Consider the following 19,713-nt stretch of genomic DNA (forward strand, 5'->3'; position numbering starts at 1 on the left):
GGGACAAGGAAACACATCCATTATAACAGTAGGACTGGGACAAGGTAACACATCCATTATAACAGTAGGACTGGGACAAGGTAACACATCCATTATAACAGTAGGACCGGGACAAGGAAACACATCCATTATAACAGTAGGACAAGGTAACACATCCATTATAACAGTAGGACTGGGACAAGGTAACACATCCATTATAACAGTAGGACCGGGACAAGGAAACACATCCATTATAACAGTAGGACTGGGACAAGGTAACACATCCATTATAACAGTAGGACAAGGTAACACATCCATTATAACAGTAGGACAAGGAAACACAGCCAATATAACAGTAGGACAAGGAAACACATCCATTATAACAGTAGGACTGGGACAAGGTAACACATCCATTATAACAGTAGGACAAGGTAACACATCCATTATAACAGTAGGACTGGGACAAGGTAACACATCCATTATAACAGTAGGACTGGGACAAGGTAACACATCCATTATAACCACATCCATTATAACAGTAGGACAAGGTAACACATCCATTATAACAGTAGGACAAGGTAACACATCCATTATAACAATAGGACAAGGTAACACATCCATTATAACAGTAGGACTGGGACAAGGTAACACATCCATTAAAACAGTAGGACCGGGACAAGGTAACACATCCATTATAACAGTAGGACTGGGACAAGGTAACACATCCATTATAACAGTAGGACTGGGACAAGGTAACACATCCATTATAACAGTAGGACACATCCATTATAACAATAGGACAAGGTAACACATCCATTATAACAGTAGGACTGGGACAAGGTAACACATCCATTAAAACAGTAGGACCGGGACAAGGTAACACATCCATTATAACAGTAGGAATGGGACAAGGTAACACATCCATTATAACAGTAGGACTGGGACAAGGTAACACATCCATTATAACAGTTATAACAGTAGGACTGGGACAAGGTAACACATCCATTATAACAGTAGGACCGTAGGACAAAGGTAACACATCCATTATAACAGTAGGACTGGGACAAGGTAACACATCCATTATAACAGTAGGACTGGGACAAGGTAACACATCCATTATAACAGTAGGACAAGGTAACACATCCATTATAACAGTAGGACTGGGACAAGGTAACACATCCATTAAAACAGTAGGACCGGGACAAAGGAAACACATCCATTATAACAGTAGGACTGGGACAAGGTAACACATCCATTATAACAGTAGGACAAGGTAACACATCCATTATAACAGGGACAAAGGAAACACATCCATTATAACAGTAGGACTGGGACAAGGTAACACATCCATTATAACAGTAGGACCGGGACAAGGAAACACATCCATTATAACAGTAGGACAAGGTAACACATCCATTATAACAGTAGGACTGGGACAAGGTAACACATCCATTATAACAGTAGGACCGGGACAAGGAAACACATCCATTATAACAGTAGGACTGGGACAAGGTAACACATCCATTATAACAGTAGGACAAGGTAACACATCCATTATAACAGTAGGACAAGGAAACACAGCCAATATAACAGTAGGACTGGGACAAGGTAACACATCCATTATAACAGTAGGACAAGGAAACACAGCCAATATAACAGTAGCTCTTCAGTGATGGTCCCGATGAACCTCTTCTCCACCGCAGCACAGCAACACTGGCTCCTAGGGTCCGTTTGGCCTGCTGTTTGGCCTGCTGTTTGGCCTGCTGTACAAACCATTCTTTCCTGTTGGTAGAAAACAATTAAGGCATCTATTAGGCTATAGTTCTATTCAAGAATCACTGCATATAGTTGAAATAAACAATAGCCTTAGAAATAACATGGATTTGCATGTACCTCCTCTGCCTCCTGCACAGCCTCCTCCAGGATGAAAACCTTTTCAGGGATGAAGATGTCATCCCGAAAACAAACAAATGTTTTGTTAAGACAATTGAGCCCAAATATATCAGTTGGCATTTAACAAGCTACCTGTCTTGTATGCCTTGTCAACACACACACACACACACACACACACACACTCCACAATACAAGGACATTTGTTTTTCAGCAAACATTAGTTATGTCAATTTCAGTCTAGCTAAATGAGGTGGATCTAACAAAACCATTACAAAACCAAATCTGCAACAAAATGTATTTCAGTACTTGACTATTTGAGGTGGAAGCTACGCAACGTTACAGTAACTCACGTTACCTAATATGGGTACACGTATAAACTGTGTTGCAATTTTAGTTACAGTTGAGTTGCTATGCTAACGTTATTTGCTGAGGGGTGTTACACAAAACATTTCAGACGCAATTAACTTACCTATTACCTTCATCTAGAGTTGCAACAAAGTTGTCCAGTGTCTAACGCTAGCCTAGTCAACAACAGTCATGACCGGTTAATGTTACCTCTCTTCGATTCACTCTCCGCGCAAAAACTCAATCAGACAATCTTCTGGTTCCTGCCAGTGACGCATTGGCGTCAGTCGTTTCTATGGCAATGTAAAATGGCGCAAATAAACCTTGTCGAAGATCAACATACTAAATATAAATACGTTTTTATGTTAAATGCAAAAAAAATGTACTAGTGGATTGAATATATCTCTTTGCTTCGATTTCCTTCCCAAAGTGTTTCCATTCCCCTGTGTATCTTCTTATATGGACTCTCTTTGAGGTTCATCCAATCATATTGTTCAATCATAACTGCCAGTTTCCACTTACTACATTGGCCATAGCAACATAGCACTTCTCTGGAAATTATTCGGACACAATTACAACGATCAGTAATGATTTAAATCAAATGATTTTATTAACTCAGCTGGTTGATAACTGACATGATGCTTGTTTTTGTGAGGATGACAAACCTCTCACCATGTTGGACAGATATTCATAATGGCTCGTTCATTCACCATTGTCATACCACACTTTTACACTCATGCAGTTTCATATATTTTTTTAATGCACTTTAACGACAAGGGGAACAATTGGCATTTATCATGTACAGGAAATCAAACGAAACCCAGACTTTAACCAAACTGTACAGCAGGGAAGAGGTGGGATGAGAGCCACACTGTGTGTTTGTTTTTCATTTGAGTTCAGGCACTGGAATTTAGCCGTGTGTTGATTTTCACTGTAGCTAGTGTTCCAAACAAAATACCAGCAGGGGGATAACAGTTTGGTATATATTAATCAAGTTCTCGTCCTCGTGCAGAGCAGGGTTCTCTGTGGTGTTGACGCTGAGGTCAGGTGACAGCTAGAGGACTGAGTTGGTACTTGACTCTGTTGAGGCTGTCGTTGAGCGGTGGCTCCGTGGACCGAATCTGAAGGGCCAGCACTACCAGAGACATCACTATGGCAGCAATCTGGAATACAGTGGAACAGATCAAGTTTCAATGTTCCAGGTTATTGACAATGTATAACACGTTGGAAATGTTATTCACTTTCACATTATTTTGATTTGACCTTTGTTTTAACAGTAAAAAAAAAAGCTATAACAAAACATGATATAATATATAGAAATGTGCACAGAATATTGTGTTTTTTTTATCCACTCATATCTACAACGAGTCCACATTGTGGTATTGAACCATAGTTGTGCTAAATGCTACACTTGTCTTGCATCTAAAGACATAACACCTGGGGAGGTGATAGTAGCTTCACAATAAAACATGAATAAACATTAAACATTAAAACAATAACAGTAGCTTCACAATAAAACATGAATCAACATTAAACATTAAAACAATAACAGTAGCTTCACAATTAAAACATGAATCAACATTAAACATTAAAACAATAACAGTAGCTTCACAATTAAAACATGAATCAACATTAAAACAATAACAGTTGCTTCACACTAAAACATGAATCAACATTAATTAAACATGAAAACAATACAAGTCAGTGGTCATACCATAATGGTGGCAAATGTAGAGATGAATCCGATCATGATCTGAATCAGGAAGTTCATGTGTCTCTTCAGGATGGGACCACAAGGCTGGAACAGATAGAGATGGCATTGTAACAGCCATATAATTAGATATTAGAACTCTTTAGATATTACAATTACATATTAAATAATTGAATAGTATCTCTGTGGTAACAGATCTCTTAATGTTTTAGTGATTTATTTTGTAACTTTGTAGTCAGTTTAGCCCAATGCTAGCGAGCTTTCACTGAAAATTGTGGCGTTAAAAATAAAAAAAATGAACAACGTTTAAATAAGACTGCTTTACCTTGCTGTACACCCAGCGCTCCTGGGACACTGAAGTTGTAGTTCGTCCGTGGGTGTTATTGTGCTGACAGTCTAGCTTCAGAAAAACACAGAGACAGAGAAACAGGATCAAACACCTTTACAGGTCACCACAAGCCTCTGTAACATTTCTGTTTAAAGCTTCTATCCTTAGTTGCTACATCCAGTTTTGGACTTGTACATGTATTATATATACCCACTGACATCAGGGCAGCAGGTAGCCTAGTGGTTAGAGGCAGGTAGCCTAGTGGTTAGAGGCAGGTAGCCTAGTGGTTAGAGGCAGGTAGCCTAGTGGTTGGAGGCAGGTAGCCTAGTGGTTAGAGGCAGCTAGCCTAGTGGTTAGAGGCAGGTAGCCTAGTGGTTAGAGCCAGGTAGCCTAGTGGTTAGAGGCAGGTAGCCTAGTGGTTAGAGGCAGGTAGCCTAGTGGTTAGAGGAAGGGTAGCCTAGTGGTTGGAGGAAGGGTAGCCTAGTGGTTAGAGGCAGGTATCCTAGTGGTTAGAGGCAGGTAGCCTAGTGGTTAGAGGCAGGTAGCCTAGTGGTTAGAGGCAGGTAGCCTAGTGGTTAGAGGCAGGTAGCCTCGTGGTAAGAGGAAGGTAGGCTAGTGGTTAGAGGCAGCTAGCCTAGTGGTTAGAGGCAGGGTAGCTTAGTGGTTAGAGGCAGGTAGCCTAGTGGTTAGAGGCAAGGAGCCTAGTGGTTAGAGGCAGGGTAGCCTAGTGGTTAGAGGAAGGTAGCCTAGTGGTTAGAGGCAGGTAGCCTAGTGGTTAGAGGCAGGTAGCCTAGTGGTTAGAGGCAGGTAGCCTAGTGGGTAGAGGCAGGTAGCCTAGTGGGTAGAGGCAAGTAGCCTAGGTAGCCTAGTGGTTAGAGGCAGGTAGCCTAGTGGTTAAAGGCAGGTAGCCTCGTGGTTAGAGGCAGGTAGCCTAGTGGTTAGAGGCAGCTAGCCTAGTGGTTAGAGGCAGCTAGCCTAGTGGTTAGAGGCAGGGTAGCCTAGTGGTTAGAGGCAGGGTAGCCTAGTGGTTAGAGGCAGGTAGCCTAGTGGTTAGAGGCAGGTAGCCTAGTGGTTAGAGGCAGGTAGCCTCGTGGTAAGAGGAAGGTAGGCTAGTGGTTAGAGGCAGCTAGCCTAGTGGTTAGAGGCAGGGTAGCCTAGTGGTTAGAGGCAGGTAGGCTAGTGGTTAGAGGCAAGGAGCCTAGTGGTTAGAGGCAGGGTAGCCTAGTGGTTAGAGGAAGGTAGCCTAGTGGTTAGAGGCAGGTAGCCTAGTGGTTAGAGGCAGGTAGCCTAGTGGTTATAGGCAGGTAGCCTAGTGGGTAGAGGAAGGTAGCCTAGTGGGTAGAGGCAGGTAGCCTAGTGGTTAGAGGCAGGTAGCCTCGTGGTAAGAGGAAGTTAGGCTAGTGGTTAGAGGCAACTAGCCTAGTGGTTAGAGGCAGGGTAGCCTAGTGGTTAGAGGCAGGTAGCCTAGTGGTTAGAGGCAGGTAGCCTAGTGGTTAGAGGCAGGTAGCCTAGTGGTTAGAGGCAGGTTGCCTAGTGGTTAGAGGCAGGTAGCCTCGTGGTTAGAGGCAGGTAGCCTAGTGGTTAGAGGCAGGTAGCCTCGTGGTAAGAGGAAGGTAGGCTAGTGGTTAGAGGCAGCTAGCCTAGTGGTTAGAGGCAGGGTAGCCTAGTGGTTAGAGGCAGGTAGGCTAGTGGTTAGAGGCAAGGAGCCTAGTGGTTAGAGGCAGGGTAGCCTAGTGGTTGGAGGAAGGGTAGCCTAGTGGTTAGAGGCAGGTATCCTAGTGGTTAGAGGCAGGTAGCCTAGTGGTTAGAGGCAGGGTAGCCTAGTGGTTAGAGGAAGGTAGCCTAGTGGTTAGAGGAAGGTAGCCTTGTGGTTAGAGGCAGGTCACCTAGTGGTTAGAGGCTTGTAGCCTAGTGGTTAGAGGCAGGTAGCCTAGTGGTTAGAGCGTTGGGCCAGAAACTGAAAGGTTGCTAGATCGAATCCCTGAGCTGACAAGGTATAAATCTGTAATTTTGCCCTTGAACAAGTCACTGTTCTGTGGCCATCATTGTAAATAAGAATTTTGTTTTTTAACTGACTTGCCTAGCTAAACAAAGGTCAAATTAAAATAAATTATTCAGGAATATAACTTAGAAATGTCTCATGAGCTTAGTTCAACTGTCGTACCACATCAGAAGCCCAAACACAAGCTTGTTTTACTCCAATGTTTGTAGACAAACACTGTACAGCCTATAATGTTGATATCATGGATGGTCAGTCCTTGCATCCATAGCTTTGTCTATGAGTTGGAGAGGGGTTACATTTCTCCAGACCCATCCCTCAGCTGTTTATCATTTAAATGACGAAAGGCTGGTCCCAAGGCTGTCTTGTTTCTCCATTTCATATTTTGTTTATCTCAATCCGTTGGCTGCTGCTATTAGTCATCTCTGTGCATCTAACATGTCTTCACTGTTAATACAGCCTTACCTCTTGTCCATCTCCTAACAGGAAGGTACTGTAGGTAAGCTCACCATAGTGTTCTGTAGGCCTAGATTTACAGTCTCACATAGACTGTCCAAAGAGTTGTCTGGAGGGAGTGGAGGACAGTAGCAGGAGAGTGGAATGTGACAACCCCAGTCTGAGTGGCCACGCAGTCCACAGCATTGATCCTAATGGACAAACCACATAAACAAACAAACCTAAAAAGATCACTAATCTTCAAATATCAATATTTGTTTGATTGTGCAACAACAAACGACAATATTGTACAACAACAAACAACAATATTGTACAACAGCAAACAAGTAGTCTGGTCCACCTCTTTATGTTTTTGCCAACTATTCTGTCTACCATTGTCAATAAATTGATTTATGGTATTAATGATGGTGTTAAAGTTGATCCAGATCTGGCAATGTTAACAATATTTCGATAAGTTGGCTGAAGATAATACAGATCTGAAGCCAGATTGGTTGATTGATTGATTACTGATGCCTGGAGTTTGTTCAGCTCCCTCTGGACCTACGGTTCAGTATCGTGAAGAGGAGTCACAGATTGATTGATTGATTGATTGATTGATTACTGATGCCTGGAGTTTGTTCAGCTCCCTCTGGACCTACGGTTCAGTATCGTGAAGAGGAGTCACAGATTGATTGATTGATTGATTGATTGATTGATTACTGATGCCTGGAGTTTGTTCAGCTCCCTCTGGACCGATGGTTCAGTATCGTGAAGAGGAGTCACAGATTGATTGATTGATTGATTGATTACTGATGCCTGGAGTTTGTTCAGCTCCCTCTGGACCGATGGTTCAGTATCGTGAAGAGGAGTCACAGATTGATTGATTGATTGATTGATTACTGATGCCTGGAGTTTGTTCAGCTCCCTCTGGACCTACGGTTCAGTATCGTGAAGAGGAGTCACAGATTGATTGATTGATTGATTGATTGATTGATTGATTACTGATGCCTGGAGTTTGTTCAGCTCCTTCTGGACCGATGGTTCAGTATCGTGAAGAGGAGTCACAGATTGAAACCTTCTGTCCAGAATCTCCTCCATCTTAAATGAGTAAATAACACGTTATTATAACAATCACACACTGTTCATTAACATAACAACAGTTTTTGAATTGTTAAAAAGTCAATGACATGTTCAGGGGAGGAAGTGGATACCTTCGGTTGGGCGCGAACCATTGGCACAGCGATGATTACGATGGCTATGAATTCACAGGTCATGAAGACAACATACTGTAGAAAGATACATATATATATACAGTGCCTTGCGAAAGTATTCGGCCCCCTTGAACTTTGCGACCTTTTGCCACATTTCAGGCTTCAAACATAAAGATATAAAACTGTATTTTTTTGTGAAGAATCAACAACAAGTGGGACACAATCATAAAGGGGCTGAATAATTTTGCACGCCCAATTTTTCAGTTTTTGATTTGTTAAAAAAGTTTGAACTATCCAATAAATGTCGTTCCACTTCATGATTGTGTCCCACTTGTTGTTGATTCTTCACAAAAAAATACAGTTTTATATCTTTATGTTTGAAGCCTGAAATGTGGCAAAAGGTCGCAAAGTTCAAGGGGGCCGAATACTTTCGCAAGGCACTGTATATATATAGAGAGAGAGATATAGAGATAGAGACAGATAGACAGAGAGATACAGAGACAGACAGACAGAGACAGGTGAACAACATGCAGACCCCCCCCCCCCAAAAAAAAACTGTCCTAATCATTTATTATAGTTTTCAAATCTAAACAATCAGGTGAATCTGAATAATAAGACAAATCAAAAAACCGGATCTGTGAGACTAAGCTGTTATAAACCAGGGTTGTTGTCTGTGAGACTAAGCTGTTAAAAACCAGGGTTGTTGTCTGAGACTAAGCTCTTATAAACCAGGGTTGTTGTCTGTGAGACTAAGCTGTTAAAAACCAGGGTTGTTGTCTATGAGACTAAGCTCTTATAAACCAGGGTTGTTGTCTGTGAGACTAAGCTGTTAAAAACCAGGGTTGTTGTCTGTGAGACTTAGCTCTTATAAACCAGGGTTGTTGTCTGTGAGACTAAGCTCTTATAAACCAGGGTTGTTGTCTATGAGACTAAGCTGTTAAAAACCAGGGTTGTTGTCTGTGAGACTAAGCTGTTATAAACCAGGGTTGTTGTCTGTGAGACTAAGCTCTCATAAACCAGGGTTGTTGTCTATGAGACTAAGCTCTCATAAACCAGGGTTGTTGTCTATGTGACTAAGCTCTTATAAACCAGGGTTGTTGTCTGTGAGACTAAGCTGTCATCAACCAGGGTTGTTGTCTATGTGACTAAGCTCTTATAAACCAGGGTTGTTGTCTATGAGACTAAGCTGTTAAAAACCAGGGTTGTTGTCTGTGAGACTAAGCTGTTATTAACCAGGGTTGTTGTCTATGAGACTAAGCTCTTATAAACAAGGGTTGTTGTCTGTGAGACTAAGCTGTTATAAACCAGGGTTGTTGTCTGTGAGACTAAGCTCTCATAAACCCGGGTTGTTGTCTATGAGACTAAGCTTTCATAAACCAGGGTTGTTGTCTATGTGACTAAGCTCTTATAAACCAGGGTTGTTGTCTGTGAGACTAAGCTGTCATCAACCAGGGTTGTTGTCTATGTGACTAAGCTCTTATAAACCAGGGTTGTTGTCTATGAGACTAAGCTGTTATTAACCAGGGTTGTTGTCTGTGAGACTAAGCTCTTATAAACCAGGGTTGTTGTCTGTGAGACTAAGCTGTTAAAAACCAGGGTTGTTGTCTGTGAGACTAAGCTGTTATAAACCAGGGTTGTTGTCTGTGAGACTAAGCTCTTATAAACCAGGGTTGTTGTCTGTCAGACTAAGCTGTTATAAACCAGGGTTGTTGTCTGTGAGACTAAGCTCTTATAAACCAGGGTTGTTGTCTGTGAGACTAAGCTATTATAAACCAGGGTTGTTGTCTGTCAGACTAAGCTGTTAAAAACCAGGGTTGTTGTCTGTGAGACTAAGCTCTCATAAACCAGGGTTGTTGTCTATGAGACTAAGCTCTCATAAACCAGGGTTGTTGTCTATGAGACTAAGCTGTTATTAACCAGGGTTGTTGTCTATGAGACTAAGCTCTCATAAACCAGGGTTGTTGTCTATGAGACTAAGCTGTTATTAACCAGGGTTGTTGTCTATGAGACTAAGCTGTTAAAAACCAGGGTTGTTGTCTATGAGACTAAGCTGTTAAAAACCAGGGTTGTTGTCTATGAGACTAAGCTGTTAAAAAACAGGGTTGTTGTCTATGAGACTAAGCTGTTAAAAAACAGGGTTGTTGTCTATGGGACTAAGCTGTTAAAAACCAGGGTTGTTGTTTATGAGACTAAGCTGTTAAAAATCAGGGTTGTTTTCTATGAAACTAAGCTGTTAAAAACCAGGGTTGTTGTCTATGAGACTAAGCTGTTAAAAACCAGGGTTGTTGCCAATTCCATTTAAATTCCACTCAATTCAGAATTAAAACCAAATTCCAATTCCAAAATCAAACTTTTCCTCATTAAAAAGCATTGAAAAGACTTGGAATTGGAATGTCATTGTACATTCTGAATTGACAGGAATTGAAATATAATTGATCCCAATCGTGTTAGGCTGCATTTACACAGGTAGCCCAATTCTGAACTTTTCGCCACTAATTGGTATTTTGACCAATCAAATCAGATCTCTTGCTTATAATTGCGCAGAAGATCAGAATTGGTATGCCTGTGTAAACGGAGCCTGAGAGACACTTACCAGGATCAGCAGGATTCTCTTGTCTCTGTAGGCAGCGTAGCCTCCCAGGACGGAGAACAGTACCGTCATGGGTCCAAACACATTTAGTACGTACATCTCATGGAGGGTACTCCGATGGTCAAACTGCACTCACACAAATAATACAGGTCTGTGTTGCTGTCAACGTCACTTTAGGTGACGTCCTGTAGGTTTTTACAACGTCATTTCACATCAGGTCATTTAAAGGTCAGTTAAATGACCTGACGACTTTGTTCATTTACAATGAATTGTAAATTGTGTTATTATTTTTATTGCTTAAGAAGAAACTCTCTGAGTTCTGAAACAGTTGTAGAGTTGTTACCTCAGGAGGGTGTCGGAAGCTGTATGAAACCCCAACTACGAACAGAAATACCCCAGATACCTGCAAGTATAGATATTTTAGATCTGTTACGGTATGTTACAAATGTATTAATAAGATTCTGTAAGATGCCATTATTGGAAACATACTACACTGCTATTTACACAATATAGTTATACTTCAATATGTTTTACATTTTGTTATTGTATTTTAGACTAACATTTTGTTTTTAATATTACCCCTTTTCAAATGTTAAATGTTACACAGGTGTTTTTAATATGATTCATGCACTGTTATAATGATGAATCCATAACATAACCAATTAACCAAATGACTAATTAACAAAAAAGGTCAGACCAGTACATACCAGAAGCAGGACATTGAAAGTGATACACAGTCCTCTCGTGTACGTTCTGCCATTCCCCATAGTGCGATAAAAATGTCCTCGATCCCAAAACAGTTGCTTCAAACTATAACTGGACGGATAATGGACTGAACACGAGACCCTGGGGGTGATTTACTGTGTTTAAAGGGGATCCTTCAACTTGTTTCTGTTGGAGGGTGGAAAATGACCAAGTTTGGAAGGTTGTTTCTTTAACTACTACGTTAGTTGGCAGAAAGCCCTTGGTTACCAACTACGGCAGAAGAAATGGATCAAAATAAGGAGTTTTCTTTTCTTCTTGCCAGTTGAAAACACTTTGGTTTTATTTGACCTAAGGGAAGCACAGCACTTGTCTGGGTGGGATTGGAGAGAACAGCATCTGTAGGTTACTCTTCCTAGTGAATTCCATGAAAACAGAGTAGATACACTGTACTTCAAGTACCAGTCAAAAGTTTGGACACACCTACTCATTCAATGGTTTTTCTTATTTTTACTATTATTCTACATTGTAGAATAATAGTGAATTCATTAAAAAAAATATGAAATAGCACATGGGAATCATGTAGTGAACAAAGAAGTGTTAAACACTCTAATTCTTCAAAGTAGCCACACTTTGCATTGAAGACAGCTTTGCACACTCTTGGCATTCTCTCAACCAGCTTCCCTGGAATGCTTTTCCAACAGTCTTGAAGGAGTTCCCACATATGCTGAGCACTTGTTGGCTGGTTTTCCTTCACTCTGCGGTCCAACTCATCCCAAACCATCTCAATTGGGTTGAGGTTGGGCGATTGTGGAGGCCAGGTCATCTAACACAGCCTGTGTTGGGTAATTTTCCTGTTGAAAAACAAATGATATTTCCACTAAGCGAAAACCAGATGGGATGGCGTATCACTGTACAATGCTATGGAAGCCATGCTGGTTAAGTGTGCCTTGAATTCGAAATAAATCACCAACAGTGTCACCAGCAAAGCACCCCCACACCATCACACCTCCTTCTCCATGATTCATGGTGGGAACCACACATGCAGAGATTGGCCGTTCACCTCCTCCTCCATGCTTCACGGTGGGAACCACACATGCAGAGATCGGCCGTTCACCTCCTCTGCATCTCACTAAGACACGGCGGTTGGAACCAAAAATCTCAAGTTTAAAATATATTTAGATTTGTTTAACACTTTTTGGATTACTACAGGATTCCATATGTGTTATTTCATAGTTAGGATGACTTCACTATTATTCTACAATGTAGAAAATAGTTTAAAAAATAAAGAAAAACCATTGAATGAGTAGGTGTGTTCACACTTTTCACTGGTACTGTCACGTTCTGAACTTTATTTCCTTTGTTTTGTATTTATTTAGTATGGTCAGGGCGTGAGTTGGGGTGGGCAGTCTATGTTTGTTTTTCTATGATTTGGGTATTTCTATGTTTCGGCCTAGTGTGGTTCTCAATCAGAGGCAGGTGTCATTAGTTGTCTCTGATTGAGAATCATACTTAGGTAGTAGCCTGGGTTTCACTGTGTGTTTGTGGGTTATTGTTCCTGTCTCTGCACCAGATAGGACTGTTTGGGGTTTTTCACATTTCTTGTTTTTTGTAGTCAGTTGTTCATGTGTACCTTTATGTATTAAAAAGAACCATGGACACTTACCACGCCGCATATTGGTCTTCTGATCCTTTTCACCTCACCTCTTTCGGAAGAAGAGGAGGAAATCCTTACAGGTACTCTATTTTAGTCAAACTAGATGTGGTGTAGGTTAAGATATCTGAACATTTAAAGTTGATATAACTCAGAATACTTCAGGAAGCACAATAACTTGAACTAATAAGCAGAAAAAGATTATATTTATTTTCAGTGGATATACACGTCCAGTACCCCACTCTGTAAAGAATCTGGATCCTTCACTCTGCTCTGCACAGAATAACAATGAGCTGATGAGTTCAGATAGGAATGCCATTTGTAATCAGAAGTCCAAGTCAAGGCACTGCCATTAAACAGAAAAACATAAATACCTTTCAATTTAATTATTTTCTAAAAGATTCATATTTCAGTCGTAATAGCCAAATTCAGTAGCATTGAAGTGAAGTTTTAGATGTTTCCGGATCAACGCCACAAGTGAAGACAGACACCCCTTAGAGAGTATGTGAAAGGGTGGGATAAGATTACTCAAGGCCACTGCAGCACTTTGGGGGCGTTTACACAGGCAGCCCAATTCTTTTGACCAATCAGATCAGATCTGCAAAAGATCTAACCGTGTTGTGTAATGGTGAGATGTTTAGCATGTCTTGGGGCTATGATATTTGTGCGCCTGTAACTTTCTGACTCATAGCCAAGAAATCTGTAATGCATTTTGACATTTTTGCAGAGGTCTTAGTCACACAATTTTACATCTATCTAAGATGTTTGTTGCAGTATTTCTCAATGAAAAAATGTGCATGAAAACTATCCATCACTCTGTAAATGACAACAAACACTTAATTGAGGAAACCCATCCATTCCTACTAGGAGTACTACTGTTGACAAATCACCAATGAAGGGGCGTAGACTTCGGCTACCGAACTTCGACTTGCCTCAAGAAAACATTTTGTGTGCTTGTACAGTCGGAAAAAAACCTGCCGAAACACCAAAAAGAAGAAAAATGTCACAAAATGTTGTCGTTATATATGCGCAAACTGTTTCCACTGGGAAGCATGTGACACTCCCTAACCCCAAACCCTACCTTCATTTTAAACCAATGAGGAAATTCAACGTTAGTTCTCTGGTCAGTCACGTCCCATTAGTTTTTCCCAACGTCTTGGTATGGAGGAGGTGGTGGGTGATAAACGTTGGTGTAGGGAGGAGCTTGTGTTGAAGGCAGCATGGGAGGAGCTTGTGTTGAAGGCAGCATGGGAGGAGCTTGTGTTGAAGGCAGCATGGGAGGAGCTTGTGTTGAAGGCAGCATGGGAGGAGAATATATTGAAGGCAGCATGGGAGGAGAATATGTTGAAGGCAGCATGGGAGGAGAATATGTTGAAGGCAGCATGGGAGGAGCTTGTGTTGAAGGCATCATGGGAGGAGCATATGTTGAAGGCAGCATTGGAGGAGCTTGTGTTGAAGGCAGCATGGGAGGAGCTTGTGTTGAAGGCAGCATGGGAGGTTATTGTGTGGAAGGCAGCATGGATGCATGGGAGGAGCTTGAGATGAGCTTGTGTGAAAGGAAGCTTGGGTGGAGCTTGTGTGAAAGAAAGCATGGGAGCAACTTCCTTGAAGACAGCATGGGAGTAGTTTGAAGAATAGTTCCCATTTCCATGTTAGTTGCAAAGCTAAGTTAATAAACAGATCACTGACCATTTTGAATCCCACCGTACCTTCTCCGCTGTGCAATCCGGTTTCCGAGCTGGTCACGGGTGCACCTCCGCCACGCTCAAGGTACTAACTGATATCCTAACCGTCATCGATAAAAGATTGTACTGTGCAGCCGTCTTCATCGACCTGGCCAAGGCTTTCGACTCTGTCAATCATCATATTCTTATCGGCAGACTTAACAGCTTTGGTGTCTCAAATGACTGCATTGCCTGGTTCACCAACTACTTCTCAGACAGAGTTCAGTGCGTCAAATCGGAGGGCCTGTTGTCCGGTCCTCTGGCAGTCTCTATGGGGGTGCCACAGGGTTCAATTCTCGGGCCTACTCTCTTCTCTGTATATATCAACGATGTCGCTCTTGCTGCGGGTGATTCCCTGATCCATCTCCACGCAGACGACACCATTCTGTATTCATCTGGCCCTTCTTTGAACACTGTGTTAACAAACCTTCAAACAAGCTTCAATGCCATAAAGCACTCCTTCCGTGGCCTCCAACTGCTCTTAAATGCTAGTAAAACTAAATGTATGCTTTTCAATTGTTCACTGCCCTCACCCGCCCGCCTGACTAACATCACTACTCTGGACGGTTCTGACTTAGAATATGTGGACAACTACAAATACCTAGGTGTCTGGCTAGACTGAAAACGTTCCTTCCAGACTGATATTAAACGCCCCCAGTCAAAAATTAAATCTAGAATCAGCTTTCTAATCCGCAACAAAGCCTCCTTCGCTCATGCCGCCAAACATACCATAGTAAAACTGACTATCCTACCGATCCTCGACTTGAGCAATGACATTTACAAAATAGCCTCCAACACTCTACTCAGCAAACTGGATGCAGTCTATCACAGTGCCATCCATTTTGCCACCAAAGCCCCATATACCACCCACCACTGCGACCTGCATGCTCTAATCAGCTGGCCCTCGCTTCATATTAGTTGCCAGACCCACTGGCTCCAGGTCATCTATGAGTCTTTGCTAGGTAAAGCACCACCTTATCTCAGCTCACTGGTCACAATAACAACACCCACCTGCAGCATGTGCTCCAGCAGGTATATCTCACTGGTCATCCCCAAAGTCAACACCTCCTTTGGCCGCCTTTCCTACCAGTTCTCTGCTGCCAATGACTGGAACGAATTGCAAATATCACTGAAGCTGGAGACTTATATTTCCCTCACTAGCTTTAAACATCAGCTATCTGAGCAGCGAACTGACCACTGCAGCTTACATAGCACATCTGTAAATAGCCCACCCAGTCTAACTACCTCATTCCCATATTTGTTTTTATTTACTTTTCTGCTCTTTTGCACACCAGTATTTCTACTTACACATCATCATCTGCACATCTATCACCCCAGTGTTAATTTGCTAAATTATAATTACTTGCTACTATGGCCTATGTATTGCCTTACCACCTCAAGCCATTTGCACACACTGTATATAGACTTTATTATTATTTTTTGTATTGTGTTATTGACTGTACGCTTGTTAAAACCTGTTAACCTGTTGAAACTCTGGGGGCGCTATATCATTTTTGGATAAAAAGACGTGCCCGTTTTAAGCGCAATATTTTGTCACAAAAAGATGCTCGACTATGCATATAATTGGTAGCTGTGGAAAGAAAACACTGACGTTTCCAGAACTGCAAAGATATTTTCTGTGCGTGCCCTAGAACGTGAGGATTTTTGAGGCTCAGTTTTCCATTGTCTCCTTATATGGCTGTGAATGCGAGAGGAGTGAGTCAGCCCTTTCTGTCGTTTCCCCAAGGTGTCTGCAGCATTGTGACGTATTTGTAGGCATATCATTGGAAGATTGACAATAAGAGACCACATTTACCAGGTGTCCGCCCGGTGTCCTGCACCGAAATTGGTGCGCAAAAGTCAGCTGCAAGTATTTTTCCACAGAATTCAGAGTAGAATGCAGGCTTCCACGAACGATACATCAATGAAGAGATATGTGAAAAAAACACCTTGAGGATTGATTCCAAACAACGTTTGCCATGTTTCGGTCGATATTATGGAGTTAATTCGGAAAAAGTTTGACGTTGTAGGTGGCTGAATTTTCGGTTAGTTTCGGTAGCCAAATGTGATGTACAAAAAAAAAAAAAGATTTCTCCTACACAAAGGCGCTTTCAGGAAAAACTGCACATTTGGTATGTAACTGAGAGTCTCCTCATTGAAAACATCCGAAGCTCTTCAAAGGTAAATGATTTTATTTATTTGGTTCTGGTTTATGTGAAAATGTTGCGTGCTAAATGCTACTCAAAATGCTAAGCTAGCTTAGCATACTCTTACACAAATTAGTGAATTGCTATGGTTCAAAAGCATATTTTGAAAATCTGAGATGACAGTGTTGTTAAGAAAAGGCTAAGCTTGAGAGTAGGCGCATTATTTTCATTTTATTTGCGATTTTCAGAAATCGTTAACGTTGCGTTATGCTAATGAGCCTGAGGCTTTAGTCACGATCCCGGATCCGGGATGGGGAGTTTCAAGAAGTTAAGGCTCGGGACAATACTGCCCCCTTTGGATGAATTGTGTGCCCTGAGTAAACTAAAAAAAAGTGTCAAGAATTGCTAATATATGCATATAATAATTATTATTGAATAGAAAACACTAAAGCTTCTAAAACCGTTCGAATTATGTCTGTATGTAAATCAGAACTCACAGGGCAGCCATTCTCCCAAACTCTCTCTCTCTCCTAAGAAAGTTGTTCCAACTTTGACGTCATCGCCCCACTTCCCAACCAGCTAAGGATCTGGGAACAGTTTCTATCTCTTCAGAGCGCTCTCCTCTTTCATTGAGACGTGGACGGAGAAAATAGCACGAGCTTTGACTGCTTGGCGGGCAAAATACTGAGGTGTCACGAGTTTTCAGGTGCGCGCTCTGTGAAAAGGGTCTTTTTTGTTCCAGCTTGCTTGAGGAGAGTTCGTTATGTTTGATTTAATCGCCAATTGTTTTGTACGTTAACATCCTAAAGCTTGATTCTGCACTTAGTTTGACCAGTTTAGTCGACATATAATATGTAAATTTGAAGTTTTGATGCGCAATTTTCGTGATCAGAAGTCCTTTTTGGGGTAATTCACCTGAAGATGTTAGCATTTGCTAATACAAAGACACACCAACAGCAACCAAACGTTATATTAGGTAAGTATAACTCCTTCCACGACATTCTTGTCGAAGACCATCAAAGGTAAGGGAATATTTATGTTATAAAATTGTATTTTTGTCGACTCCAACATAGTAGAGAAATAATGCTAATGCCTGAGCGCCGTCTCAGATTATTGAATAGTGAACGAATTCTGTAACGTTAAAAATAAATGTAACACAGCGTTTGCATTAAGAAGAAGTGTATCTTTCTAAATATATGTAGAACATGTATATTTAGTCAAAGTTTATGATGTTTATTGCTGTTATCTGGTGTTAGCTGCCGGAGCTATTTATAATTTCTCCGGACATTTCTGCTGCATTTTTTGAACATGGCTCAATGTAGACGGGGATTTATGGATAGAAATTGCATATTATTGAAAAAAACAAATGTACTGTGTAACATGTGCTATTACTGTCATCTGATGAAGATTTTCAAAAGGTTAGTGAATTATTTTTCTTTTAATCCTACGTTTGTGATTGTGCCATTTTGCATAGCAATGTGGCTACATATTGTATGCTTTCCTAGTGGTGGTTTAACATAAATATGTGCTATGTTTTCGCTGTAAAACATTTTAAAATTCTGACACGCTGGGTAGATGAACAAGGTGTTTATCTTTCATTTAAGCTATTGGACTTGTTAATGTGTGGAGGTGAAATATTTTTAAGAAAATTTTTGCTTTCCCTGCGCCACCGTTTGAGCTGAACGGGGGGGGGTGTTCCCAGTTGGGAACCTGCAGCCCCTTCAGGTTAAAATTCCATGTGTAACTCTGTTGTTGTTTGTGTCGCACTGCTTTGCTTTATCTTGGCCAGGTCGCAGTTGTAAATGAGAACTTGTTCTCAACTGGCCTACCTGGTTAAATAAGGGGATATATATATATATATATATTTAAAAGTAAAAACCTTTAAAGTACTACTTAAGTTGTTTTTTGTACTTCAAATTTACTATTTAAATTTTGGACAACTTTTACTTCACTACATTCCTAAAGAAAATACTGTACTTTTTACTCCAAACATTTTCCCTGACACCCAAAAGTTCTCATTACATTTTGAATGTTTAGTGGGACAGGAAATGGTCCAATTCAAGAGAACATCCCTGGTTATCTCTACTGCCTCTGATCTGGTGGACTCACTAAACAGAGAACTTCCCTGGTTATCTCTACTGCCTCTGATCTGGTGGACTCACTAAACAGAGAACGTCCCTGGTCATCTCTACTGCCTCTGATCTGGTGGACTCACTAAACAGAGAACTTCCCTGGTTATCTCTACTGCCTCTGATCTGGCAGACTCACTAAACAGAGAACGTCCCTGGTCATCTCTACTGCCTCTGATCTGGTGGACTCACTAAACAGAGAACGTCCCTGGTCATCTCTACTGCCTCTGATCTGGTGGACTCACTAAACAGAGAACTTCCCTGGTTATCTCTACTGCCTCTGATCTGGTGGACTCACTAAACAGAGAACTTCCCTGGTTATCTCTACTGCCTCTGATCTGGTGGACTCACTAAACAGAGAACATCCCTGGTTATCTCTACTGCCTCTGATCTGGTGGACTCACTAAACAGAGAACGTCCCTGGTCATCTCTACTGCCTCTGATCTGGTGGACTCACTAAACAGAGAACGTCCCTGGTCATCTCTACTGCCTCTGATCTGGTGGACTCACTAAACAGAGAACTTCTCTGGTTCTCTCTACTGCCTCTGATCTGGTGGACTCACTAAACAGAGAACGTCCCTGGTCATCTCTACTGCCTCTGATCTGGTGGACTCACTAAACAGAGAACGTCCCTGGTCATCTCTACTGTCTCTGATCTGGTGGACTCACTAAACAGAGAACATCCCTGGTCATCTCTACTGCCTCTGATCTGGTGGACTCACTAAACAGAGAACGTCCCTGGTCATCTCTACTGCCTCTGATCTGGTGGACTCACTAAACAGAGAACGTCCCTGGTCATCTCTACTGCCTCTGATCTGGTGGACTCACTAAACAGAGAACGTCCCTGGTCATCTCTACTGCCTCTG

General features: G+C 41.6%; 1 protein-coding gene across 1 annotated transcript; it reads right to left on the minus strand.

Moving 5' to 3' along the window:
* Window positions 1–2,802: 2,802 nt before the first annotated feature.
* On the minus strand, window positions 2,803–11,375 carry LOC135530574 (23 kDa integral membrane protein-like). The gene is made up of 9 exons (XM_064958873.1): window positions 11,199–11,375; window positions 10,835–10,894; window positions 10,495–10,617; window positions 7,902–7,976; window positions 7,693–7,788; window positions 6,765–6,902; window positions 4,254–4,328; window positions 3,932–4,015; window positions 2,803–3,380 (listed from the first exon to the last, which is right to left on the minus strand). Exons 1-9 carry the CDS (start codon window positions 11,256–11,258, stop codon window positions 3,261–3,263), a joined length of 831 nt encoding a protein of 276 aa, XP_064814945.1. The 5' UTR covers window positions 11,259–11,375; the 3' UTR covers window positions 2,803–3,260.
* Between the last annotated feature and the right edge of the window lie 8,338 nt (window positions 11,376–19,713).

The sequence above is a fragment of the Oncorhynchus masou genome, unplaced genomic scaffold, assembly GCF_036934945.1.
Source record: "Oncorhynchus masou masou isolate Uvic2021 unplaced genomic scaffold, UVic_Omas_1.1 unplaced_scaffold_1384, whole genome shotgun sequence".
Classification (NCBI taxonomy): Eukaryota; Metazoa; Chordata; class Actinopteri; order Salmoniformes; family Salmonidae; genus Oncorhynchus; species Oncorhynchus masou.

What these genes read in the sequence shown, in the direction of transcription:
- LOC135530574 (XM_064958873.1), bottom strand. Translation starts at nt 11,258, where the DNA reads ATGGGGAATGGCAGAACGTACACGAGAGGACTGTGTATCACTTTCAAT. An exon ending in TGAACAAACTCCAGGCATCA is followed by an intron (nt 6,903 to 7,692) that starts GTAATCAATCAA and finishes TTTGTCCATTAG; the next exon opens with GATCAATGCTGTGGACTGCG. An exon ending in TAGGCCTACAGAACACTATG is followed by an intron (nt 4,329 to 6,764) that starts GTGAGCTTACCT and finishes GTTTTTCTGAAG; the next exon opens with CTAGACTGTCAGCACAATAA.